This window comes from Podarcis pityusensis (assembly GCF_964106645.2).
Source record: "Podarcis pityusensis genome assembly, chromosome: 2".
Classification (NCBI taxonomy): Eukaryota; Metazoa; Chordata; class Lepidosauria; order Squamata; family Lacertidae; genus Podarcis; species Podarcis pityusensis.
Window position 1 is genome coordinate 59,756,324 of NC_138029.1, and position 26,958 is coordinate 59,783,281.

General features: G+C 46.4%; 1 protein-coding gene across 3 annotated transcripts in view; it reads right to left on the reverse strand.

The window, feature by feature from the left end:
- MACROH2A1 (macroH2A.1 histone) overlaps positions 1–22,580 on the reverse strand; it is a 49,176-nt gene extending 26,596 nt beyond the window's left edge. For 2 of the 3 annotated variants that reach the window (XM_080996321.1, XM_080996319.1), the window contains exons 1-2: positions 22,334–22,580; positions 4,859–5,066 (exon numbers count right to left, since the gene is read on the reverse strand). In XM_080996321.1, coding sequence (XP_080852447.1) covers positions 4,859–5,030 — 172 coding nt within the window. In that variant the 5' untranslated portion in view covers positions 5,031–5,066; positions 22,334–22,580. Of the gene's footprint in view, positions 1–4,858; positions 5,067–21,562; positions 21,812–22,333 lie in introns of those variants that run through there. The other variant, XM_080996320.1, reaches the window with a different exon arrangement.
- Between the last annotated feature and the right edge of the window lie 4,378 nt (positions 22,581–26,958).

Sequence of the window (26,958 nt, forward strand, 5' to 3'; positions counted from 1 at the left end):
AAACTGCTCCAGATGTTTAGTACAAAAGATTTGTGGAAGTCCTAAGAGATCCTTGCGGTCCCTTTGGTTAGGAAGCTATCAAGACAAAAACACTGGGTCTTATTTAGTTCTTATTTAGTACAGCCTCTGGTGTAGCTGCAAGACATGAGACTCTGCTAAGTGTCTGCAGGGTGTTTTCCCCCTCTGGTTAGGAAAATGTATTTATTTATTTATTTAAAATAACTTATATCCAACCCTCTCTCCCTAAGGAGATCAGAGCAGCATTTATAAAAAGCAGTTCAACGGTACAAACTTATAAACAAGCAATAGAAAACACTCACATTCATAGTAGGGCTCAAAGCCTGATTAAAAACAGATGTTTTAACTGCCCTTCTGAGTGCAAGCAGTGAAAGAGTTACATGGATCTTCCAGGGGAGGAAGTTTCAGAGGTGAGGAGCCACCACAGAAAAGGCCCTCTCACGTGCTGTCACCTTTTGAACTTCTCAAGGGCTAGCAAGAAGGGGAAATTATATTATAATGGCCAGTGATATGGGTTACAGCTATGAAACCACACAGCAAAATATGTCTGTGTGAGACACAGATTGAAGTGTGAACAGGATGAAAGAAGTGTATGCCACGAAGAAGCAATTAAGACTTTTAAGGCACCACGGGAACCTTTGCTTCTTTTTAATGAATATATCATAACTCTTCTGAAATTTGGAACTTCTCTTTCAGGTCGAGTATGAAAAATGGGTGATTATGAGCAATGAACAAAGTACGCTAGCAATCTCAGAGCCTTGAGTCAAAATGTAAATGTGAATACCCTAAGTGGAATTCAATGGAGTAATCGCACATGGAACAAGGTGAGCTTGTGCAGCAAGAGTTTTCCCCCTCTCCTCCAAAACAGATTTAGCATACATGCAGGACACACAGGGAAAGGAAAGTGTTGGGGGAGAGAGAGTCCCACTGCACTAGCGAACCTTGTTCTGCACATGCAACAACTTAGTTGAGTATCGCCCTTTGGCTTCTGATATTATATTTTCCTTCAAAGTGATCTTATTGCCATTTCACCTTCCACTACAGATCACTCTGTCCTCTCTATCTGTTCTCTCAACTCTGCCACAATCTGAACCTCTGACAGCACCCTTGGAGACAAAGGTGGTGTTCCTTCTTTTTTATGTTCTGTAGCTGACCCCTTTCAGGCAAAAAGTGAGGGTCAGTTCAGAAAAGTCCCATGGGATACTGTGTGACCTTCAGCGATGCCAACAATCCCTTACTTTTTCAGTAGTCAGCACAACTCACAACATACAATAGAAATCTAGGCTCAGACCACACAAAATGAAGAAAAAGAAAAGGCCATGAAGTCAAAACCATACACGGTGCGTGATGAAGGTGGGAGCTGTAAGACAGAAAATTGGAGGATTGCAGACAATAACCTTTATTATAAGGTCGTGAGCAATAACTTTGGCAGCCTAATCCTCACAGTCACTTTAATGGAGCTTGGATTGGCATCGTCTTTTAAATAAAGGAGAGATGGGCAAAATATCTTATTCTGGTTTGCAATAAACATATTAACTTTTTATCACAATGCATTTTAAATGAATGCAGCCACCAGGGGAAACAGACAAATGCATATGTCCTTTTCTGAGTTTTGCTTTTTAGGGGGGAAAAGTGTTAGACAGAAAACATAAATAGTAAAAAAAAATTAAATCATTTTTAAAACCCACAATAATCTCAGTTCCTTGGAATGGAAGTAATTAAAGGCAGAGAATCATTTTCTTTTCAGCTTTCTTTATAATATCTTCCTTGGGGATAATCTAGCTGGGATTGTAAGCCATGTTTACAAATTCCCAGGGTTCCCACCCTCCACAAAAAAGTCTTCGTGCTCTATTGTATTCTTCCCTCACTCAAGGTTCTTCATCTCACAGAAGTGTGCAAATCTCTTTCTCTCTCTCTAAAATTGGTACCATGTCCTGCTCATTAACATTACTTGTAATGCATCTCAGTTGCTAGTTTAGCTTGGGGTTTTTTATATATTAAAAAACACTCAGTGCAGGCTATTTTATAAAAGGCATTAAGTTTAGAATCTAAATATATATGTATATCATCTGAGTTACATAGTGATTACAGTAACAGAAGAGTAGATGATACTGAGCTAGATGGACAAATACAGGTCAATACAGACAAACTTAGCAACCTGTTTAAACCATACCGTCGTTGTTCAAGAAATCCATTACTCCTCTCACAAGTACCGTAACTTCCTTAAAGTAGTGACTCGCCTAAGTACTGGGAGAGGGGGGCTACACAGGTGGATTTCTAAAGTTTATAAACGACTTCGATGGATGAATTGAGGGAATGCTCATCAAATTTGCAGACAGCACCAAAGTGGGAGGGCTAATTGGAGAACTGGGCCCAAACTAACAAAATGAATTCAATTGGGACAAATGTAATAGGGACAAATCTATGATTCTAAGACTGTGCATGTAAAGTCAGTCAGCTTGCTTAGCCCTTAGTTCACTCTAGAACACTATTTTTTATAGTTTAGGGCATTTTTATTATATCCGTAAACTTACTTAAATTGCTCAAATAAGCCACAAAGATCAAGGACCATCAACTCTAATCTCTTACCGAATCCCTCCCCACCCTGAGAACTTAGGTCTAACGTTTCATTTCTGGATACTTCATCTTGCTGAAATCGCTGCCATCTCTTTAGCCCGTTCTCTACCACCCTCTTTTTACAATGGTGCCACTGCTTGTACATAACACCGAGTCCTTAAAGCTATTGCTCCCCCCCCTATTAATACTACACCTGAGGGCTAATTGTAATTCTTAAAGATCCTCGGTTCTGCATGGAAGCACTTCACAGAGTGGGTCTAACATCTGAAAACTGCTTGTCAATTATTGGTGCGCCTCCACCGGGTGCGTGGCATCTCTTGCCAGCACCAGAGAAATGTTCATTGGCAGTCTTCACGTGGTGGCTCTAGCGTTCAAACAGACTCTTAGACCTCTCTTTGTTCAGTAAGAGCACGCCATGTATAGCAGCCCCGGCAAAAGGAGGCCCTGCTGTAGTATATGGAGAGAGAAAGCATCATGTTCTAATTGCATTATTGGCCCCATTTCAAAAAAGCTGCTCCTGCAGCTGTTTTGACTGACGGCTCAGGAGCAAACCAACCCATTGCCCAATTATTTATTTGCTTATTTACAAAATTTCTAGACTGCCCTTCCTTGCACATATCAAGACCTCAGGGCGGTTTCCAATATAAAACAATACAATAAAATATTTAAACCAATCATTAATAAAATGCAGTAGCACAGGAAACACCCCCCCCAAAACACACACAACCCCCCCCCCCCCAGAAAGCATTAACTAATTTCCTCCAAAGGCACAGGAGGAGAGAGAAGTTTTCGCTTGGTGGCAGAAGCCCATCAGGCTGGTCGCTATCCAGGTCTCCAGTGGGAGGGAATTCTCCAGTGGGGGTGCCACAACAGAGATGTACAGGGATGAGGAACCTCAGGCCTGGGAGCCAAACCCTGCCCTCCATGTCCCTCTTTCTGGCCCCCAAGACTCACCCCAGATACATCCCCTCTTCCCTTATCATCCCTTCTGCATATCCTGAGTGTTCTTGCCTGGCTGAAATACGTCCTTGAATTCTGGTAACACTTCCTGCTTGCCTGGGCAGAGGACAGAGAGGGGTGTGCACAGACACTAGCCCACCGCACAAAGGGTGGAAATCCCTTTCGTCGTTTTGTTCACTTTTTGCCTCTGGTCCCAGCCACCACTGGCATGTGGTACCTTATTGTGGTGGTTGTAGGTTGTTTTAAACCGTTATTAATAAAGGGAATGTGGTCCTTTGGCTGAAGGTCCCCTAGCTCTGCTCTAGTGAATGGCTTCAAGCTAATGAAGCTTGCTAGTGGTAAAGCACATTATTTTATTATTATTATTATTAATCTTTATTGGAAATTTTATTTACAACATAACATAACCCCCCCCACCCTCCCAATACAGAAATCCACCCTCAATAAACGTGAACATAACGTACAATGAGCATAACATACAACAATACAAACAACCAAATAAAAGACTTCCTTCATCCTATATCTGGCCTCCTTATTTACTTCTTATAAACGGTTTCCTTTATGAATAATTATGAATAATTATTAAGATTTTTCTAATTATAACTTAAATATCCACAAAGTCTCCGGCAGACATTAATCGAAACAAGTCCAGGTATGTATTTTAGGGCACTGTTTTGTGAAGTATTCTCTGCATTTCCCCTATGCTTTTTGAAACTCTTGTCTAGTGTGCATTATTTTGTGCATTTTACAGAACAGTTAAAAACGGGGTGGGGGTGGGGGGGGTGTTATACCAGGTTCATACGGTTGCCGTTTTAAAAAGTTCCCCTCTTGTCGATTACAATGCAAGTGAAATACCCATGTCAGCTTCAGGGCTGTTTTCGTTTGCACCCCATTCCTTGGGCATACCAGAGGAACAAGGGGACTTTGGAGCCTGCAGGTCTTTCGCCTCTTCTGACATGACGCCAACATGCCCTCCGAACGGCTACCATTTGCCCTCCCTACTATCTGCATCCAATTTAGCATCACGGAAGGCTCAACCAAAAGCCAACTAATCTTACCAGGAACCCATTATAAATGCAAGAGAGGGTTTACAGCTGCGAAAGTTAGCTAGTGCAATGCTTCCAAGACACAGAAATCTGAACTGAGATGCAAGATCAGTAGTTTGGATTTACATTCATTATGAGGTTAATGTTGCTGCAGATGCAACGCGCCTCAATTCGCTGCTTTTATCTTCCGCAAATGCTCTCTCGCGTTTGCAACTGATTCCACTGAACTGCCTTGGCTCTTGTCGAGGCAAACTTACCAGTCAGGTATTCAAGTACAGCTGCCATATAAACTGGAGCACCGACCCCAATCCTGTACTTCGGATGACCTTTCTTAATATAACGGAGCATTCGTCCGACGGGGAATATGACCCCGGCTTTTGCCGAGCGAGAGGTCTTCGTCGACTTTTTCTTCCCACCCCTGCTGGACATTTTCTTTTACGTGGGTCTGGGTCAGCAATCTAGAAACTAGAAACAAAAGGGGGAAAGGGTAAGGTTACAAATCAAGCCTGAGACACTTGCTTTCAAATGGCGAACGATACCTCAGCAGTCTCTTAAAATCGGGCCCACAGGCTTTCAACTGCACTAAGTCGCAACACTGCCGTACATCACGTGGAAAGCTGCAGTGCTATGTTGAGAGGCAGGGCTTTTAGTGCCTTATCTGTGCCTCTAACACATAAAATTCAAAGACATTTCTGTGGGCAAGACTGATCAGACTGTGTGTCAGAGGACTCTGGCACTGGGTGCAAAATCCAGCACCCTGAGAATCCCAGCATTAATTATTTATGGTTGTATCCAATGGGGTCCCTCTACAGACGGAAAGCTCATTGATCCAGCAGAGGTAGAACAATTTGTTTGTTTGTTAGAAAACAATATAAACACAGGCATTTTTAAAAAAACATTTGTTTACAATTAACAGTTATATACTAATGAGGTTAATAAATCAGAAAAGGAAGTTGAGGGAAGTCCAAAAGGGGGGAGGGAGAGATGTTATGTAAGTTGTATGTTATAAGTATATTTGTAATGAGAGAAAAGAAAAATAATAATATTTTTTTTTTAAAAAAAAAAACAGTTATGAAGGTTGGGGGAGGAGTGAATGCTTGCTGATTGAATGAATGGTAATTTTTAGCATTTCATCTCTCCATTACACCTGACAAAACAAATTTCATTTTTGTAAAATATTTTTTTTTAAAAAATGCTCTGAACAGATGACTTTATATTGCTCAAGGTGTTAAACTTTCTACTCTTTTTTTTTTAAGCAAACGGTAATTTTAAAGTACTAGATACAGTAGCAAATAGAAACATGAAGTCATTGCAAAAACACCAATGACCATACAAAAATAAACTCGAATAATATTTATAAAACGTGCCTTGAGTCCTGACACTGTGCCGGCGCTATTCCCAGTCATCACCCGGGTTAGGATAGCTGCTTGGACAATAATGTTATTTTTTAACACACTGATGATGCAAACAGAATTGTTCCCAGATTTTGTCTTTCTGGTAATGAGTGGATTATCTTGCCTGCTGTACTGACAAGTATGTCCAAACTGAATATTCTGAGAAAAGTAACCATCCTGCAAAGATCATATTGTCTGCTGTAGCAACTAGTCCCAGATGTGCTGGACTAGCGGTTGTGACAGAAAGACACTTTGCACACGCTCAAAGGTACTCTCATCCTTATTATCATTTCATGTACTTGAAAGAAGACTGGCAAACTACCTCCAGCATATAACACCTTGCTTGTGGGATTTGGCCTGGCTGCCAGTTTGCTATGGGCCTTGGTGTTGGTAGGAGACCTTGAGACCAGGTTACTTGAGAGACCACATTATCCCTTATATAGTCAGTAGACCGCTGCAGTCATTGGGACAGTTTCTCCTACACATTCCAAATATCTCAGAAGCCTGCTCTGCAGTAACTAGGAGCAGGGCTTTCAATGTGATGGCCCCCATTCTGTGGAACAGCATCCCTCTTGAGACACGAAAGGCACCCACTGTCTGCATTTTCTGGAAGCAACTGAAGACAATCTTGGTTCTGACAAGCTTTCCCTGGATGAATTAGGTCTTTGCCGTGAGTGCCCACTTGTTAGGGTTTTAATCTTGTTTTAAGTGCATTTGTTGTTTTTAATGTTTTCAACTGATTTTAGTTATTTTATGTGTAAATAGCCTTGAAGTGGTGGTTTAGAAGGTGATGATGATGATGATAAAAATAAAATGCCAGGTAAGGCTTAAGGTCTCAGGTGGAGTCAAGAATGCTTGCATACAAAAGTACTGTTTTGTTTGTTTCTTTGGAAAAGGGAAAGGATTGCAATTAACTGCCTGGGATTTGAAATTGTGGAATTTATCCGCCTACCAATCACAGTCGTTTTCATTCCATTCTCCTGCAGGAGTTTCACAAACTCCAATCTGACAACTTCCTTCCACCAGTATAATTGGACTTGACACCGGAGAATGATGGCCAGCAATCGCATGCTAATTTACTACCATCCACAAACATGTTGCTGATCGTTCTGCCGAGTGTCTGTCATTCTCAAGTTGTGTTTTTGCAAGGGTATGTAGGCATTAAATTAAAATGTTAAAAAGCTCCGCAGAGAGGGGCGGTTTACAAGCTCAGAAACCGTTGCTCTTCTGGGAGCTGGTGGTTTAGAAAACTAGTCCAAATTCCTAAACCTTTGATTTCCTGTAAGAGAAGCCTGTAGTGGCTTTTTCCTTCACCCCTATGGAGATAGACAGTTTTATAAACAATGTTTTATAAGCCAAAGGAAACCCCAACGGTGTGTATTAGCCATAGGAAAACCTCCTCGTGACCCAAAGCTGGCTTGGCACAAAGGGGTGCTTTTTCACAGTATCACCCCCCCCCCTTTCTCAAACCAATTCCCCCTTCACCTCCTTGCGATTATTAAATCATCATGTCTAGGTTCTGAATTCTTTCTGCTTGTTCGCTCCATTAGCTATTTGTCCCCACCTTGCTCCATTGCGTTCTCCCTCTCCCTCCCTACTTCCCCCTGCAACACAAACCTATCAATATATGCACCAGGCACCTCCGATGGACTGACTTCCAAATGAAGAGAAGCAAGCCTTACTTTTGACATTTTGCAGCTTTTGCTACTATGCGATTTCTGACCTGTGCTAACGTGTCATGAAGGCTTTTAAATACACTTTCAGCTATTACATAAAACCTGTCTAAATTTCAGACCAGGAGTCTTTTGTCGACTAAGAATATAAATTCCAGCGTCTATTGATTCCATCCTCCCACACTCTTGTTAACCTCAATTCCTAGACTTCCCAAACAAGGAGATGAAACAAAGAGAAACGTGTATCTTGTAAAAGGCAACCCATAAGGAAGTCTACCATTGGACACATCACGTTGGCCCAAGGCAACTGATAGGAGTGTGGCTAAACACAGGTTTGCCTCTGTTCAAAGTCCCATACCTGCAGTTTTTAGGGTTACTCATCATACACCACAGTCCTAGGCATATCTTCTTAAAAGCATGCCGCAGAGTTCAACACGGCTTACTTGCAGGTGTGTCTAGGAATGCAACCATAGCTTATTACCACATGTGTTCAAGGTACTTTTAAGGAAAAGGTTGTGAAGAAAAATGAAGTAAAGATATAGAAAGCTTTCCCCACTTTCCACTTTTCCATTCCTTAACTTGGAAAAACAACCCAGCAAAACACACTTTTCCTCCATATGGATCTTCGTAGGCCTATAACTAGCAAGTCTCTATTAACCATCTGGCTAATTATGGCTTCTAAGATGGCCCTTAAAAATATGTATAAACCACAAAAACCCTGGAGAGCAGAGCATTCTCAGACACTTCATGTCCAGTTAATGGAACACAAATGGCCAATTAGCTAATAATATTTTACCCTGGAATTTCAATCTGGAGTTTTCAATGCGATTAAAAAAGAAAAAGGTCCTTTATAAATGAAAAATTAAAAAATATCAAACATTTGCCAGTCACTGGAATAAGCCACATTGTTACAAACAGTTACAAACAGAGATGTCGCAAAGTGTTGTCTTTTTATTACTAATATTATTGTTATTAATGTTATTTGTTATTCACTCCATGTTTCAAAGCATTTAAAGCATTTTACCCCAGTCTTCAGTTAAAAAGGCTACCACAGTGGCTTACGTATGATAGATTAAAAATTAATTATTATAATACAATCCCTGTCCATAGGTGTACAGTCAAAAAGTCACAACACAAATGGAAAAAGAAGTGGGGAGGGAAGATGATGACTGGCATAGAAATTAAGTGGTTTTCAGCTGTAATACTTTAAGGGAATATGAAAAATGGATTATCAATAGGTAAAAATTTAACGTTACAATATTTTAAGATTAAAGACTAGGATAAACAAAGAGGGCAAGGATTTGCTGAACCAACAAACCGAACTGGAATACAAAAAAGGGAGGCGTGAGGAGGTCCGGGAAACAAGCTAATGAAAAATAAGTAATGGAAAGATTGAGTTGTTTTTAACCATTTTTATTTTGTATTTTCTTCTTTTTTTATTTTTATTTTGTAATTTTTTGAAAATCTTAAATATCTTATTAAAAAAAGAAGATGATGATGACTGGCAAACTCAAACACCCATGCTCAAAGTTACATAGTAGATGCTTATAATGAACAGATCCTGAATTGTTCTTACTAAACGACAGTTTAAACAAACCACAGTTCCCAAAGTTTGAATGTGACATTGATAATAGAAAGGGTGCTTTTGATCTCTGCATGATCACAGAAGAGGAGGAGGGGAGAGAGAAAGAGACTGTTTGAGCCCAAAGTTTGTGCACACTTGTCTAGGTAGTGGAAAGCCATGGTTTCCAGTTACATCTGAATAGGACTTAGTGATTTATGTGGCATGGATTGTTTATTCCAGTTGGCCCTTCTGGTAGATGTAGTCACATGTATTTTTTAAGCTGCAGGGACCTTCCTCTCATAATCAGCAGTCCTCCTCTGCTAATTTAATGAGCCAGGAGGGACGGGGTCAAAGGAGCATGTGGTCGGACATATTGCCGCCAACACCTCGTCCACATCAGTTGATTGCATGGGATGAAACTGATTCCATAGCACACCCTCAATAGTGGCACTGGGTACTTCAAACAGAGCTGCAACAAGTGCAAAACCAAGAGACGATGCTTGGGAGTGACTGTGTCAACACCCTTCTTTCATCTCACTTTTCCATACCCCAAGACCTGTCTTCATACCACCAAACCATGGTTCAGCATTCCATCTGAATAATGGCTATGTAACCAAGGTTCAAACCATCTAATGCCCTTCTAGCATCTGCCAGAACTGATCATATTTCTTCCAAACAAAAAGAGAGAGGGGAGTTAGACAATTTTCTCAAGCGTTTCTACCCTTCCAGTCTTCCACTTCTTGAAAAGCTAGCACGGTTCTTTGTCAGAGAAGCTACTGGCAGGAGCAAGGGAGAGTGAACATACCTTCTCGTTTTTCAGAGAGATGAAATAGAAATGGCATCAACCCAGAGAGCCTATAACTTCCATCAACAGAGTAATCCCTGATGAGAGAGCTCCTCTAACAAGGAGAGGATGCTATGGAATTCAAAGCAACCCAGGGGAATTCCTTTTTGTGATGATAACTATCAAGGGACAATCTGACAAAACACATGGCATTAACAGCCTGTATCATGAACCTGAAATACACTGAGTTTTCTTGTCTCTCAAATCTCTTAAGAGCACAGAAACCTGCTTCAGACCAGATCAGATCATCTGTCCATCTAGCCCTGTTGTCACTGACTCTCCAGCAGCTCTCCAGGGTCTCAGGCCAAGGTCTCACCCTTCAGTTGCTACCTGATCCCTTTGGCTACATATTTCAAGGATTGCATATGGAATCTTCTACATGCCATGCATGTGCTCTACTACCTAGCTCGGGCCCTTTTTTTTACTGGGACCATAAGGTGTGGAGGAGGTTTACTGGAACTTTCAATATTAACCTTTGGACCTCATTTGAAACAACAGAATGGATGGAAACACAAATTTCAACATCGGAGAGGGACATCAAGTTGGTCCTTAAAGGTAAAGGTAAAGGTACCCCTGCCCGTTCGGGCCAGTCTTGCCAGACTCTAGGGTTGTGCGCTCATCTCACTCTATAGACCGGGAGCCAGCGCTGTCCGCAGACACTTCCGGGTCACGTGGCCAGCGTGACAAGCTGCATCTGACGAGCCAGCGCAGCACACGGAAACGCCGTTTACCTTCCCGCTGGTAAGCGGTCCCTATTTATCTACTTGCATCCGGAGGTGCTTTCGAACTGCTAGGTTGGCAGGCGTTGGGACCGAACGGGAGCGCACCCCGCCGCGGGGATTCGAACCGCCGACCATGCGATCGGCAAGTCCTAGGCGCTGAGGTTTTACCCACAGCGCCACCCGCGTCCCAAGTTGGTCCTTAGCATACAACTAATCACAATAAATCTTCTACACAGCGCGTATGGCTGCATCTCCCAATTGCTTCACCTACTCTTCATTTAATTGTGCATGACTTCCTCTTGAAGAAATAATACGGCGTGTGAGATACAGCTTCCGTGCAGCTTAACAGATCTTCTGCAAATTGGAAGGGTTTCCTCCCCCCACCCCCACCCCACAGAGCTACAAATAGCTCCAATTAGTGTTAAACAATAACTAGACACCTCCAGTAAGAAAATGGACATGCTTTATGTAAGGAGTAAGGTATACAGGCAATTTTCATAAGCAGATTAATCAGCAATCACAGAATTACTGCCTATTGGAGGGATTCGAATGCATCTCTGTATTTTTATTTCTCCTTCCTTTCTTTTTAAATCTGGGTGAACAGCCCAGCTCTATACACAGGCAAGAGCATTCAGCACAGAGGGAGCCCCAGGACCAGCACAAAGCAACTCTTGGCCTGCTCTGCCTTTTCTGCCAGCTCAGCAGCAGCCACTGGTGTAGGTATTCTGGTGCCTGCAATTTGGCAACGATGGAGTGAAGAGAAGGGGGCTTCCAGTGGGCCTTAGCAAAGCAAACCACGAGAGCAGCCATAGGAATGGAGGGTGGTGGAAGCTGAAAGGTCGGAAGCATCCAAGCAGAGCAGCCCTGGTTTTCATTGCTTCATTTAGGATTCTGCTACAGCTGTTGAAGTCACAGCCTTCACAAACAGAGTATCAGACTGCTATGTAGTTAAAAGGAACAGAAGCAGCAGCAGCAATCAGACTATTGGTCCATCTAGCTCAGCCCCATCCACACTGACAGGCATCTCCAGCGGTTCAGACAAGGGTCTCTCACAGCCTCACCTGGTGATGCCAAGGACTGAAGCTGGTACCTTAACACATGCAAAGCAGATGCTCTACCACTCAGCTACGTCCCTCCCCCCCCCCCCCCCAAATCCTGTAGCATGCTCAGGCTTGTTGCCACTTTCTGGATTGACTGGGGAGGAACACACTCTTACTCATCCGATCTCTGTCCACCAAACCTCACTGCTTACGGAAGGCTGCTGTGGCTGCATGTACTTCTGGGCCACTCATTTCACACTGGCTAGGCTAGCATCTGACTAACACTTGGCAAGAGGGTCAAGCAAATGCCGAACTGTAAGAGGGTCAAGGTAATGGCAGGCTATTAATAGGCAATCAGATGCCGAGTTGATTTCAGCAGAGCAATTAACATTCATCCTAATAGGTTTGAGTCAGAGGCTTGCCTGGTCCAAGGTAAGCATGCATATGGACAGTAATTGCCTTCATACACAGATGACAGATTTCGCTAGATATATATAATGGCATCAATGGGGCATTCACACTAGATAATGATCTCCTGGGACTGGATAAATGCCAAGATGAACTAGAGAAGCATTTGGTGTGTTTCCTTTTCCATCACCTTCTCTTCACTGCCAGCAGACAATGTTTTGTTTGCAACCATCAAATACTATTATTTCAGCCTCGCACGTTAAAGCTGATTTGCCCCACTCTTCCTTCAAGCGGCTCATGGCGGGAGATATGAGATTATCCCATTTTATCTTCACAAACATGATAAGGGCAATAGCGACTGGTGTACGAGGGCAGAGCCAGGAAGCCATCCTCTCGACACCGAGGTCGCTGCAGCTTACCTGGACAGCAGTGGGGTGGGAAAGTGGCAGAAGTCAAGGCTGGGCAGACACATCAGTGGAAGTGCTGCCAGTGCATCTATGCAGCCCTGACCTCACCACCTGTACCAACTCAGCAACAACTAGGTAAGCTGCAGCAACACTGGATTTTGGTGGGGTGGGGGGCAGCTCTGCCTCACCACAACAGCCACCACTATAAGGCCAGGTTCAAGGTTCTTGTCTTAATGCAAGACCATTGCAACTTGGGTCCAGGATACCTTGAGGACTGCCTGATCACTAGGGTCTTGGGGGGAGTCACTGTTAGTTTTCCCTCATGGCTGAGAGACATGGCTCATGTCCACCTGGAGCTGTGTGTTCAGTAATGTGGGCCCGATTTTGTAGAACTCCATTGCAGCTGAGGTCCAGCACGATCCCTTCCTTTGGCACTGCTGACACCAACTGAAGACATCATCATCATCATTCCAGAAAGCATTTTAACTTATTTTTATCTTTGTTGTATTGCTGAGTTACTTGTATACCACTTAGAGACGGTTGTAATTAAGTGCTATATAGCTTGCCAAAATAAATATAAACAATAAAAATTGCCTCTCTCATACTGTATTCCATAGCCCCCTATGCTCCTGTTGGCACTTACCCACCTCTCCATTCCCTGAACTTCCCGAAGGCAGGGACAGAGCAGGGATAGCAACACTGGCACTGCACTGTAGTTAAATACAGCTTCGAAAAGGCCTGCCCCAAATAACCGGGACTGTATTAGGCAAACTTTGGATACTGCTCTTTTTCTCCTTCTGCCAGTTTTGGCTTACACCACTGTGCTATTTTATGGAGGCTGCACATGAAGGGTATGGAATAGTTAAAGGGAACAAATCCTGGACATTCTATCTATTAAAATCAAGAAGACTTCTCCCAACTTGGCATGGAAAATTTAACACAGAAAATCATCAGTACAAAATGGCTGAGATGCAGACGACCATTTGTTCCCTCAATAGGCAAATTTCTCCTGTCTGTGGCTACTATTTTAGCCCAAAGTGGCTGTTCAAAGGAAAAGCTCCCACATGTTCAGCAAACGTGTGAAGTGCAAGAGGGACTGCCTCACTAGCCTGACTCACAACACACCCCCTGGCAGCCTCACATACAGCATCTGTCCAAGTGCAAAGGACCCCTTTTGGGTGTATGCTGCACATGCAGGTGCCAAAGGGGCCTGGGCCACTGGGTTTATCAGCATCAGGGGCAGGACTAAAAGAGGCTGCCTTTCTTCTTCTTCCTGCATTTACTTAATACTGGAGAGGTTTTCTTGTGAGCAGTCCTACAGCTGACCTTGAATCTGCCATTTTTTTGAATCTGTACTGTCAGTGCTTTGCAACAGCTCCTCATTTATTACAGAGCCAGATAAAAGTTCATTTTGGTTCAAAGTTAATATTTGCATGCTTGCTTATACACTGTGCGAAGAAGCACAATATACAATGAGGGTGTACATTAATTTCCTGCTTCCATGGCATGTAAATTACAGCAGGAACCATGACCTAAAATTTCTGTGCTTTTTGGTTCAGGAGCAAATTGGGAAGTACCTTAACTCTTCTATTTGACCAAGGAGTGGAGAACCTGATCTGTATCAACCCTCTTCATATGGGAAGGCTATGCCACCTGAACATGCATAGCGTAGCTGCTCTCTCCTATCCTACCAAACTGCGCCCAGTCTCTGTGCTTCCTCTGTTTGCTGTCCCAGTCTGGAGGGATATGAACTTGCCATTATAACTGTACTTTGGCTGCAAATAGCCTGAGGAAGGTAGTCTTGTGCTACACAGATCTGTATTCTAAAACCAAAACATGTTCAGTTAAAGTCAGGCTGGGCAACCTCTGGCCTGCATGCCAAATCTGCCTCAACCAGGGCCCCAATTTGTCCCATGATGCCATTTCCATGAAACCACACCTACCAGCATCACACCTGACATGACTAAGTTCCCTGTGGGGAACTGAGGGGAATTCAACTGCACAACCCATCCCTACAGAAAGCAAGCAAGAAGTCACTGCCTATCAGCTGATAGGCAGTGGCTTCAAGCCTGCTGATGAATGGCACTTCAAAACACCACACTGGGCTCTTTGCTAATGTCACTGTGACATCATGTAATTGACAGGTGGGCATCCTGCTCAGCTATCAGATTTGGCCCCCTGAGAGGCCAGGTTCTCTGCCCCTCAGTTAAAGAAAAGAGTTAGGGTACCTGGACTTTCCCATTTGCTCATGGACCAAATGATGGGAGTTGTAGTCCAACAATATCTGGAGGACACCCACACCTGCCCAAGTTTCTCCCCCCCCCCAAAAAAAGAAATTGTAATCAGAAGGAATTATGCAACTTGAAAAAAATTCCCATAATGTTGTTATTAAGGTTAGAAGCACTCATGTTTTTTTTATAGTTCCGCAGAAGTCTACATCCTCTTTACTTACTATAATGGAGTGCTCCTTTTATTTCCAAGAACTCTCTTTTGTGCAACAGAATTTATTTTATGACATTGGAAGAGTTCCCAAAGTGCACACTATATTCCTATGACTCCATAAATGTTTGATATATTTTCTAATCAATAGTGCATGCATCATTTTGTGCTCAAGTTACGAACCCCTGAGCTACATTTTTCAGTGTTTAATGTCACTGGTTCAAATTATGTTCTCAGTAACACTGGTGTAAATCTGGAGTAGAATTAGCCCACATGTGTATTAAGCCAAACACAGAGTGGCATATTCAATCTTTACAGATAATATAGAAACTGAGAGCATTGCTATGTTTCCCTTTACTTCCCCCCCTATCCAGCTAAGTTCAGAACAAGAAAACAAACTGAAATCTTAGCAAAATATGTCAAAAGCAATGCAAAAGCAAATATGTCACATGTAAATTACATTGAATCCTTGAGTTGAATGTATTGTTTTACTTCCATGATGACTAGCCCCATAAACAATATATGGATACAAGACACCTGCAGCTGAATATAGTATTTGCTTAAATATATGTCCTTCTTTACACTCAGGTGTTCTTTCTCTAATTACAGATTTGCCTTTTGGTTTATTTTTTTTCAGTCCCAGAGAAACAAGAGGGGGAAAGCACATGAACTGGAGCAATCCCTACACACCTGTTGCTAAGTGATAATTGCATAATCCAAGCATGAACACTTGGGTCAGATGTGGAAAATGTGAAATCACGACAGACAACACAATTTGAATATGCTCTGAAACTCAAAGCTCTATAGACAAGGGGATAGACAGAGTCATTTCTGATATAAGCCAAGGTCATAATTTGGCCCCCACATCCACAAGCGTCAAATGACAGCGTATGCCACCCAGCTAGCAAAGTTTAAATATTTATTCACATTACAGGGAAAGAAACACGGTGAGATCCACAAATTAAATGCTAGCACACAAGAAAAGTGATGCAGCTTGCAAACCTGCATCGTCATACATTTACTCAAGAGCAGTCCTCCAATAAGAGAGTATGCAACAAGGGCCTTGCAACAGAATGAAGTCCACAGGATCAGGTCAGTTTAAGCAGTTTGTATCTCAAAGTGCATTGGGTTTTGAAATATACTCAGAGTCGCAAAGTGATTTCATGCTCTTTATTCAGCTCATAGTGGTGAGGAGGAATGAATAAATGTCCCCTCACAGTATCTGCTTTATATACATTATTTACACAATGGGCTGCACATGATTGGCTAATTCTGGAATTCTACTGTAAGCCAATCAGGTTGTGGATTCACTTCTATCTGGAGCAGGATTGGGTGGTTCCTGCCAACCAATCATACTGCTGTATTGTTCTAGGACCAATCAGACTGCTGCCTTTTGGATCCTATTGTTCTAGGACCAATCAGACTGCTACAGTTTGGATCCTATTCAACTCAGTACATAACACCCCTCCCCTCTAAGTTCCAGTCCTGCCCGGGAGGTCGCATTCATAGTCCTCAAGGTATGCCGGCGGCCTACGTGTGCGTTGTGGCCTGGGGTGTTCCCTGGTCCGGGCTCCGGGTTCTGGCTCGTGTTCCAAGGATGCTGGCTGTGATGCGGCTGTTTGGTCTGGTGCAACCGGCTCGCTCAGTCGTGGTTCTGGTTCCGGTGTCCTTTCGGCCTCACGGGTCCTCTCTGTATTTACTGATTCTGCCTCTCCTGCTGGCCCCTCCTGCTCTATGGGCCTCACTGCCCCGCTGTTCCCTTGGGACTCCTCTGACCTGTCCTCCTCCTGGTTTTCTCCCGGGAATCGTCGCCGTATCTGGTCGCAGTGGCGGCGCCAGCATTGCCCCCCATCCGTTAGCACCTCGTACGACACGGGGCCAGTGACCCTGGTGATTGTGGCGGGTACCCATGCTGGGCCTGCCCCAAAATTCTTTGCGTACACTGGGTCCTGGGCCTCGAAGGTCCGGGGGTTCCTGCCTTCCCCCACCACTACCTCATCCTGAGCTCTATCGGGGTGAAGGCGGTCCAATCTGATTGCAAGGCGCCGACCCATTAGTAGTTCAGCGGGGCTCCGGCCAGTCGTTGAGCTGGGGGTGCTGTGCTGTGCTAGAAGGAATGTGGCAAGGCGGTACTCCCAGTCCCCTTGCGTCATGCGGCGAAGGGTGTCCTTGGTGGTCCGCACCATGCGTTCTGCTTGGCCATTGGTGGCAGGGTGGAACGGCGCCGAACAGATGTGGCGGATGGCGTTCTGCGCTGTGAAGGTTTGGAATTCTCCTGACGTAAATGCAGTCCCGTTGTCTGAGACGAGAGTGTCAGGGAGCCCGTGGGTTGCAAACAGCCTGCGTAGTACCCGGATGGCTGCGGACGTGGAAGTGGACGGTACCAGTGCGACTTCCAGCCATTTGGTGTAGGAGTCCACCACTATGAAGAATGTTTTCCCCTGAAAGGGGCCAGCGAAATCCACATGCAGGCGTGACCATGGTGCTCGGGCGGACTCCCAGGACTGGACTGGGGCCCTTGGGGGGTCTGGGCGGGATTCTTGGCAGGCCTGGCAGTGTTTGACCCAGGCCTCTATCTCTCCATCGATCCCCGGCCACCACACATAACTCCTGGCAAGGGCCTTCATTCTTACTACCCCTGGATGTGTCTCGTGTAGGGCTGTGAGGACCCTTTTGCAGAGGGGCTGGGGAACAACGACTCTGCTTCCCCATAACAGGCACCCCTTGTGGGCCGACAGTTCATGTTTGCGGGTTGTGTAGCCGGCGAATTCTGGCCCGGGGCTGCTGCTGGGCCATCCCCTCCACACCCAGTCCAGGACCCGGGAGATGACCCTATCTTTCTTGGAATGGTGTGCAACTTCTTGTGCCTGAATGGGGCGGTCGGGAAGCAGCTCCAGGCTCATAACCTCTTGTGCAGGTGCTGGGTCAGGGCCTGTTTCCGGTAGTGGTAGCCTGCTGAGGGCGTCCGCATGGCCCATCGCCTTCCCAGCTCGGTGAATCAGTGCATACTGGTAGCTGGCAAGGAAAATTGACCACCTGAGGACGCGAGGAGACAGCACTTGGGGGGTCTGCTTTTCGGGGGCAAACAAGCCAAGCAACGGCTTGTGGTCAGTCACCACGGTGAAGGGCCGCCCGTACAAGAAATCATGGAATTTTTTTACTCCCTTTACGATTGCCAGACCCTCCTTGTCGATTTGCGAGTAGTTCCGCTCGGTTGTGTTGAGTGTCTGGGAAAAGTACGCCACCGGTACCTCTCTTCCATCCGGGAGTTGGTGCCCCAGGACAGCTCCAATGCCATAGGGTGAGGCGTCGCATGCTAGCACCACCGGCAGCCTCTCGTCGAAGTGTGCCAAGACCGAGTTTGAGACAAGCAAGTCCTTGACTGCCTGGAATGCGGCCTCCTGGCGCTGGCCCCACACCCAAGGGGCCCGCTTGTCCAGGAGTCTGTGTAGGGGCTCCGCTACCGCCGCCTTGTGGGGAAGGAAGGAATGGTAAAAGTTCAATAGTCCCAAGAAGGCCTGAAGTTCAGTCTTGCTCTTGGGCGCTGGGGCATCACAAATGGCCCGTACCTTGTCCCCAGTCGGGTGGACCCCTTCTGCGTCCACCATAAATCCCAGAAAGTCCACCTGAGGCACTCCTAGTAGACATTTTTCCCGCTTCACCTTGAGACCCGCCGTCTGGAAACGGTGCAGAACGGTGCGGAGGCGGTCCTCAAACTCCTCTGGTGTGGGGCCGGCAATCAACACATCATCGAAGAAGGGGGTGACGCCAGGAATCCCTTTAAGGAGAGAGTCCATTATATTCTGGAATATGCCTGGTGCCACGCTGACACCGAATTGCAGCCGCTTTACCCTGAACGCTCCTCTGTGCGTCACAATCGTCTGTGCCTCTGCTGTGGCCTCATCTACTGGCAGCTGTTGATATGCTTGGGCCAAGTCCAGCTTGCCAAAAATTTTCGACCCAGCCAGGGTGGCAAGGACATGGCTGACCACTGGCACTGGGTATGCGTGGGCCGTGAGGGCCTTGTTTATGGTACATTTGTAGTCTGCGCAGATGCGGACCGAACCATTAGGCTTGACGGGTGTGACGATTGGGGTTTCCCAGGGAGCATTAGGCACCGGCTCCAGCACTCCTTGCTCTACGAGTCGGTCCAATTCCTCGTCTATACGGGGTTTCAAGGCGAACGGGACCCGGCGGGCCTTGAGCCTGACCGGTCGTACTGCGGGGTCAAGCTGTAGCGCAATGGGGGGGCCCGTATACTGTCCCAATTTCCCATCGAAAACCCCTGGAAATTCCTTGCATATGGCGTCCACGTCCACTTGTAAGCTAGTGTGGTTCACCCCGGTGACAGCTAGCCCCAGTGGTCCAAACCATGCCAATCCCAGTAAGCTAATGTAGGGGCCCTTGACCACAAGCAAGTCCAGTTGCCGCGTCCGCCCTCGGTATTGCACCCTGAAGGTCCCCACCCCCATTGTGGGGACCTTACATTTCTGGAAGTCCCGGAGGGTGAATGGGGCCGGCCTGAGTTTGGGACCCCCAGTGGGACACAGTTTCCTTAAGGTCCTTGCCGAGATTATGGATAGAGTTGAACCCGTGTCAAGCTCCATGCGGCATGGGGCCCCCTCTATCTGTACCTCTACATAAATTTTCTCTACGTTGGGGTGGGGCAACTGGTATACCTGGAAGTCCGTGAGCTCCGTCGAGTTGCCTTGGTGCGTTGGGCCCCGGGACCTGGGGCTCTTGGATTGGTCATCTGATGCCTGGTGTCGGGTGGGCCGAGCCCGACACACCCGGGCGATGTGTCCCGATTTTCTGCACTGCCTGCACTCTGCGTTGCGGAAACGGCAGGTCCTCCTCTCGTGACTCTCCCCGCAGCTTGCGCAGTTCCCTCCTTCTCGTCGAGGCAGCTGTGGTCTGTGCGCTGCTTGAGTGCGCTGCTGTACTCGGTGCACCTCCTCCCTGTCGGATCCTGAGTCGTCGGTGAGGTCTTCATGGTGGACCCTCGGTTGGGATGGCAGGCTCGGCCGTGCCTCTTGGGTCGACCTCTCGGCAGCTTCTGTTGCCAGGGCCTCCTCCAGAGCGACCTGGAACGTTAGGTCCTTCTTAGCGTAGAGGCGTCGTTGCAGCTTCTCATCCTTCAGGCCACCGACGAGGCGGTCACGAAGCATGTTCTCCAGCTCTGAGAAGTTGCAGAACCGGGCGGCTTGGCGGAGAGAGGTCACAAACCCAGTTATGGTTTCCCCAGGGGCTTGCCGCTTTGCGTAGAAGGCATTTCGACGAGCCACCACTGAGGGCTGCGGCGAAAAGTGCCCCTTCAGCTGTTCCATTATTGTTTTGTATGGAACAGTAGCGACGTCTTCAGGCGCAAGGAGAGCCCGGGCGATTTCAAACGTCTCCTCTCCGCAGACGCTGAAGAATATCGCCCTCTTCTTGGCGTCTTCTTCGTCGGTGACCCCTTTGGCTTCTAGGAGGAAGGTGAAACGGGAGGCGTACGCTTCCCAGTCTCCAGATGCTGGGTTGAATGGCGAGAAGCTGCTGTTGGCTGCCATTCTGAGTTCCTTGTGCCCCGGAGCTGAAGCCTGGATACACGGTGCGAGGCAGCGGTGCGGCAGTTGGCGGTGCTGCGGTGCTGTGTGTGGCAGTCAGCTCAGCGGGATCCCACCTTCGTCGCCAGTGAAATATACTCAGAGTCGCAAAGTGATTTCATGCTCTTTATTCAGCTCATAGTGGTGAGGAGGAATGAATAAATGTCCCCTCACAGTATCTGCTTTATATACATTATTTACACAATGGGCTGCACATGATTGGCTAATTCTGGAATTCTACTGTAAGCCAATCAGGTTGTGGATTCACTTCTATCTGGAGCAGGATTGGGTGGTTCCTGCCAACCAATCATACTGCTGTATTGTTCTAGGACCAATCAGACTGCTGCCTTTTGGATCCTATTGTTCTAGGACCAATCAGACTGCTACAGTTTGGATCCTATTCAACTCAGTACATAACAGGTTTGTTCTTTTTTTTGTCATGTATTCTGCTCTTTAAAATACCTATGGGAGGGGGCTGTAGTTCAGTGGTAGAGCACCTGCTTGGCCGGCAAATGTTCCAGGGTTCAATCCTCAGCATCTCTAGGGAGATTGTGGAAAGCCTTGTGCATGGAACCCTGGATAGCTGCTGTCAGTCAGTGTAGGCAACACTGAACTGGGTGGATTGATCACCCATGTTTCTAGCAGCCCTCTGCTGCAGGGAGCAACCACTCCCATCCCACACTTCCAGGACCAGGTCACATTGCAGCAGGCACAACAATCACAGGCTCTGGATAAAATACCCTGCGCAGTGCCCCTTCCACTATTTTCTCCCACTTTGTTCTAAGCAGCCTTTTTCTTTTTGGACGTGTGTGCGTCTTTGGGTTTAGCCCTTCCCCATTTGCAAACAAGCAACTTTGGGACATGTCATGTGAAAGTGAAACGTACCAAATATGTCCTCTGAAGCTTCCTAGTTATTCAGCTTGCAGTCTCTGTGCATTATCTTCTCGTGCTCAATGACCCGAGGAGGAGGAGGAAGGAGAAAAATTGAGGGGAAAGAAAAGGAGGTGGGTGGCTGGCTGGCTGGGGCAGAAGTCCAGCCTCGCATGATCTAACACCCTTGCGCAAACGATCGCGTATTCTTGGAATCCGAGGGCCACAATCCACTCCCGAAATCCCGATTCCCTAGCCCAGAATGAAATCGGAGCAAGAATCGGAGCCACGACACCGCGCAGAGGAGAGTTTTATTTCCTGGTTTCCTTAAGGGCGCAAGGAAGTCTCTCTGCTCTCCTTTAACCCCCTCGGTTCCGCTCCGGATTCGGATCGGAGGAAATCCCTTTTCGCCTAGGTCCCCCCAGATTGCAAAGAATCATGGAATCACAGGAGCCTCGGTTAATAACAATACCAGTAACAACAATAACACCACCACCAGTAACGCCCTCCTGGAACCTGTCGGGAGCTTCTCTGGATTGCAAGATACGCCCGCACCCAAGGCAGGTGTCTGCCCCAAAGGACCACCTCCAGCTGCTGCAAGTGTTGCAATACGACACAGAGAGAAAGGGAGACAGGGGGACGATCCGCTCGATCCCAACCCCACCTCCCCAAAGCGAACAGGGCAGGCGGCTGGCAGGGAAATCGCATTGTGCTCAAACAACGAGCGCAGGTTTCGCGCAGGACAGGGTCCCTGGCAAAGGAAGGGGGCGTCAGTCAATCACTTACAGCGCAGCTCCCAGCAATAGCGGCGGCGGCGGCGGCGGCAGCAGCAGCAGCAGCAATATGTCTCCCTGCGCCTCTCCCTCCCCACTTCGCTCAGCCGCCGTGTAAACTGGAACAAGCCGACTGTAAAGTCCCACAATGCACAGCGCAGCGCTCGTCACATCCCCTCCTTTAAATCGGCGCCCAGGCCTGTCGCCTGCCACGCCGAGGGGCGCGCGGCGTGAGGGAAGGAGCGCGGCAGGAGAGCCGTCGCCGCCTCCTCCTCCTCCTCCTCCTGCGCTGCAGCCGCCGCCGCCGGCTGAGGAGGACACAGGCGGGGCCTTGCTCCGCAGTCGCGCCCCTGAGACCCCCGCCCCATCCTCGCAGGGAGAAGCCAATGGCGTGGAGTTGGGAGGGACACAGCGAATCCGGCCGTTCTCTTCCTCTGCCGCTTCGACTCCCCGCAGTGGGCTCCCTTGGCTGCGGCGCCTCGGGAGAGCCCCAAGGCGCTAGTCCCTAAGAGGCGGTCGCTGAAGAGCAGCGGATCAGGGCCGGTGTCTAGACCCGGCTTAGTCCTCCCTCTTCGGATAACTGGACGTGCGCGCAGCCCTCTCCTCTGTGCAGGAATAGCACCTGCGCCTCGCTCCCCACCTGTCCGGAGAGAGGCAGCGGGGTCGCCACTCGCTTGCCCAACAAAGTGCGCAAGAAACATCACTTACTATAGTTTTCCCTGCTGGGACCCATAATAAAACACTTGCTGGGTTAGGCCCAGGGCCCATCTAGTGCAACACCCTGTTCTCATAGTGGCTGTAGAAAGCCTGCAAGCAGGATATGGGCGTAATAAGCACTTCTGACGCAAAGTACACAGCCATCGTGGCTAGCCAGCTTCTGTGAATTTGTCTAATCTTCTCAAGCTATCCATGTTGATGTCCTGTGGTAGCAAATTTCATGTTTGTGAAAAGTTCTTTTGTCCGCCCTGGATCTTCCAACATTTGTATGACACCCCACGTTCAAGTATCATGGGTACAAGAGAAAAACTTATAATTTTATACAGCTAAAATGCCCTGTTTACTCGCCTCCCCCCCCCCCAAATGTAAAAGCCCCAAACCTTTGCTCACAAGACAGTTGCTCCAGCGCCTTGGTCGTTTTGGTTGCTCTTTTCTGAACCTTCCCAGCTCTACAATATCCTTTCTGAGATGAGGCAACCAGAACTACACAGTATTCCAAGTGTGATCACACTATAGATTTGTGCAACACCATTATTCACATTAATAATAATCTATAACATGGAATCCATCTTTTTCACAGCCATCAGACACCAAGTCAAGACCTTTATCACTAGAACTACAAGGCTTTTTTCCTGGTCAGTTCCAATCCCATTAACCAATGTGCATCACTTTGCACTTAAATAATATTTCACCCTTTACATACCAGTTCCCTCACTTTGCAGGGATCCTGTGGGAACTCACAACCACCAACAATCCTGGACACCCCTAACTTCAGTTTATGGCAAAAAATAGCTGCTTCTGCTTGCTCACCTGCCATCTTCCATTGGGCATTGGTGAGAGTAGGACCCAGTTAAACCTTGGCACTGTTCATGCCTGCTTACCAGGAAGTGAGAAAACGACTGACTATGGCAAGGGACAGCCACTGCCTGCCCTCTCCCTCTATGCTGTACTGGAAAGTACCACCCCAGGCCTAATTCCAGGTAAAAACCCCCACCATCCTTCCCAGAGAGAGTGCAAAAGCTGCCACAGCTTTCCCCCTCAATTGCTCGTCACCTGCAGTCTCCCAGTAGGGCAGGTAAGGGAATGGGGCGTACTGCTCACTTGCCTGCAATCTCTGGCCAGCTCAGCAATTGAAAACACTGTCACTGGATAGCAGGGCAGCTTCTTTCTGCACTATCAGAGCAGGAATAAGGACCTCCAAATGTTGGACTCATCCAAGAGCCGGTGTGGTGTAGTGGTTAGAGTGTTGGACTAGGGAGAGCAGAGTTCAAATTCTCAGTTAGCCATGAAGCTCACAGGGTAACCTTGGGCCAGTCATCCACTCTCAGACTACCCTACTTCACAGGGTTGTTGTGAGGATCAAATGAGGAGAGGGAGAATTGTGTTCTTCACCCAGAGCTCCTTGGAGGAAAGGTGGGATAAAAATGTAATAAAAGCGAATAGCAATATTTTAAGAAAACAAGCACATTCAGTACATACATTTTTTTTAAAATTTAAAGGACAATTCTTTTTTTAAAAAAACTAGATTAAAATAAGACACCCACACAAAAAATACAGATAATTAAAAGCCAAAGGTCTGATGAAAAGGAATGCTTTTGCCTGACACCTAAAGCTATGCAACAATGGCACTGGGGGAGCCTCCCTGGGAATTATGTTTCACAAGCAGGAAGCCACCACTGAAAAGGCCCAGCTTTGTGTTTCCACCCTCCAGACCTTGCATGGAGGGAGCACATGAAGATGGGTCTTAGATGATGACTGCAGAGTCCTGGTCAGTTTATAGGGGGATAGGCAATCCTTGGGGTATTGGGGTCCTGAGCCATATGGACTTTATAGGTCAAAATTAGCACTTTGAATTTGGGCTATAGTCTGCCCCTAGTAAGGACAAACTGATTGAATCTCCAGATTAACACGGGAAGCACCTGGTGTAGAAGCGCCTATAGAAATTCTCCTTTTCAGCCAATCATATCTGAAACCATCAGCAGCTGCCCCCCCCCCCCGTAATACAGAAACTCAGTCCCTTTGCCTATGATCATCCCACAATAGCTTCCTGTTGTTTTGCTGTGAGTACATTATTTGATACATCCTACAATTCAAATTAAATCCCGCAGTATTCAGTTTGGACCAGAGGTAGCTTCCAATGCTTCTGCAAAGTGGACTTTGTAGGTTAGTGTGAGATGAGGTTGGGATGTTAAGGATCAGTGATTTATTAAAACTGACCTTACGGTAAGCAGCCCAGGACTCCTTAAAGCTGGCACAACATACCATAATTGCTTGTTCTACCAGTTCTGATTGATTTTGCATCCTGCACCCAGTTCTTTGCAATACCCCACTCATTCTGCTGCATCCCCCTGCATCACATTGCAGGCCTTTCCTGAAGTTCTCCTCCTCTTCAGGGGGGCTCTTTCAGAAGTGCAGGGTGGGTGGGTGAAGGCAGGAGAAGAAGGTGGCAAAGCTCCATTGCACAAGCAGCCTACTGTTCATGTGACATTAGACAGAACAACCTGATAGTAATTTTTTTGTATTCATGAGAAGTTCGTTGTGATTCATTTGAGGGAGAGAAAGCGTATTGCTGTAAACCTTTGTATGTTTTGTACAGGGATGTGCAATTAAAAACAGGAGATAAGCTTAAGGTCACAAATTTGCAATCACTTTGTTATAGAGAATTAAAGCAATAGCAGTTCTACAAAGTGGATGGCAATATAATTCTTCAGAAAACTGAAATGATCACAGTGGATGGTACCATTGAAAACAGAAGGGGATCGTGTTCAACTTAGTAATTAACCCATCATCCTGCAGGCACAAATGCTACTAATCAAAAATAGAACACCAGAAATGCAAGCTGTTACTGAAACATAATGGATTGACTCAGAGCTTTTTTAGAGAAATATTCTGGGGTAGGCGTGGATGGAGATGAACTCGAGGACACTTGAAAATCACGCAAAATGGCTTCTTTAATGTTCATCGTGAATAATTAAACACACATTTAACTAAGTAAATAAATCAATAAATGCAACAAACATGTATTTTCATAGTAAATTATTGTAATTTAAAGAAACTTGGCATTTAAAATTTAACTAAAAATGTCCAGAACTACATTTTTTTTAAAAAACAACAACAAACTCCTGTTCCACATAAATCTCTGGAACAGACTGCCATTGCTTCATGTCTCTGTTTGAAAGAAAGTAAGCAACAGCAGGCAGGGATCTTCATAGGCTGCGCCAATCCCATTCAGATCTATGTTTAGGCATGCATTAACTGTCTGTAGTGTCTTATTGTTGCAAGCCACCCCAGTCTCTGAACAGTGCAAGATTCCAGGGGTTCCAGACGCTTACCCGGGGTTTGTGTTTCCTTTTGGAAATGAGACACAGCAAAGACTGTGATGGCTTATTTATATATACAGTGGTACCTTGGTTGTTGAACTCAGTCCATTCGAAAACCAATGCACAGCTTCTGATTGGTTGCAGGAGCTTCTTGCACTCAATTGGAAGCCGTGTTGGACGTTCGGCTTCCAAAAAACGTTCACAAACCAGCACACTCACTTCCGGGTTTGCGGCGTTTGGGAGCTGATTTGTTCGGGAGCCAAGCTGTTCAAGAACCAAGGTACCACTGTATTTACACCCTTTGCCTATGTTGGAGGGGTTTGCAGTATCAACACCCCAAAAGGGTCTTATTTCGCTCATAGCCACAGCCTTAGATTCAAGTAGAAATCGAACATCTCTTGGTCTCTCTTTGGCTTCCCAGTCTGCATTTTTGCATTCCATTCTACATCACTGTTGCAGCGCTCTCTCGGCTCAGCCCCCAGTGTGGGCAAACCAGTTGCGCTCCCCTAAATCTACCTCTGCTGATTGCCTTGCTAGTTCTTGATTTTAATTTAGTGTCGGATTTCTCTTTGGAAAGACAAAGAAGTATGGAATTAATATA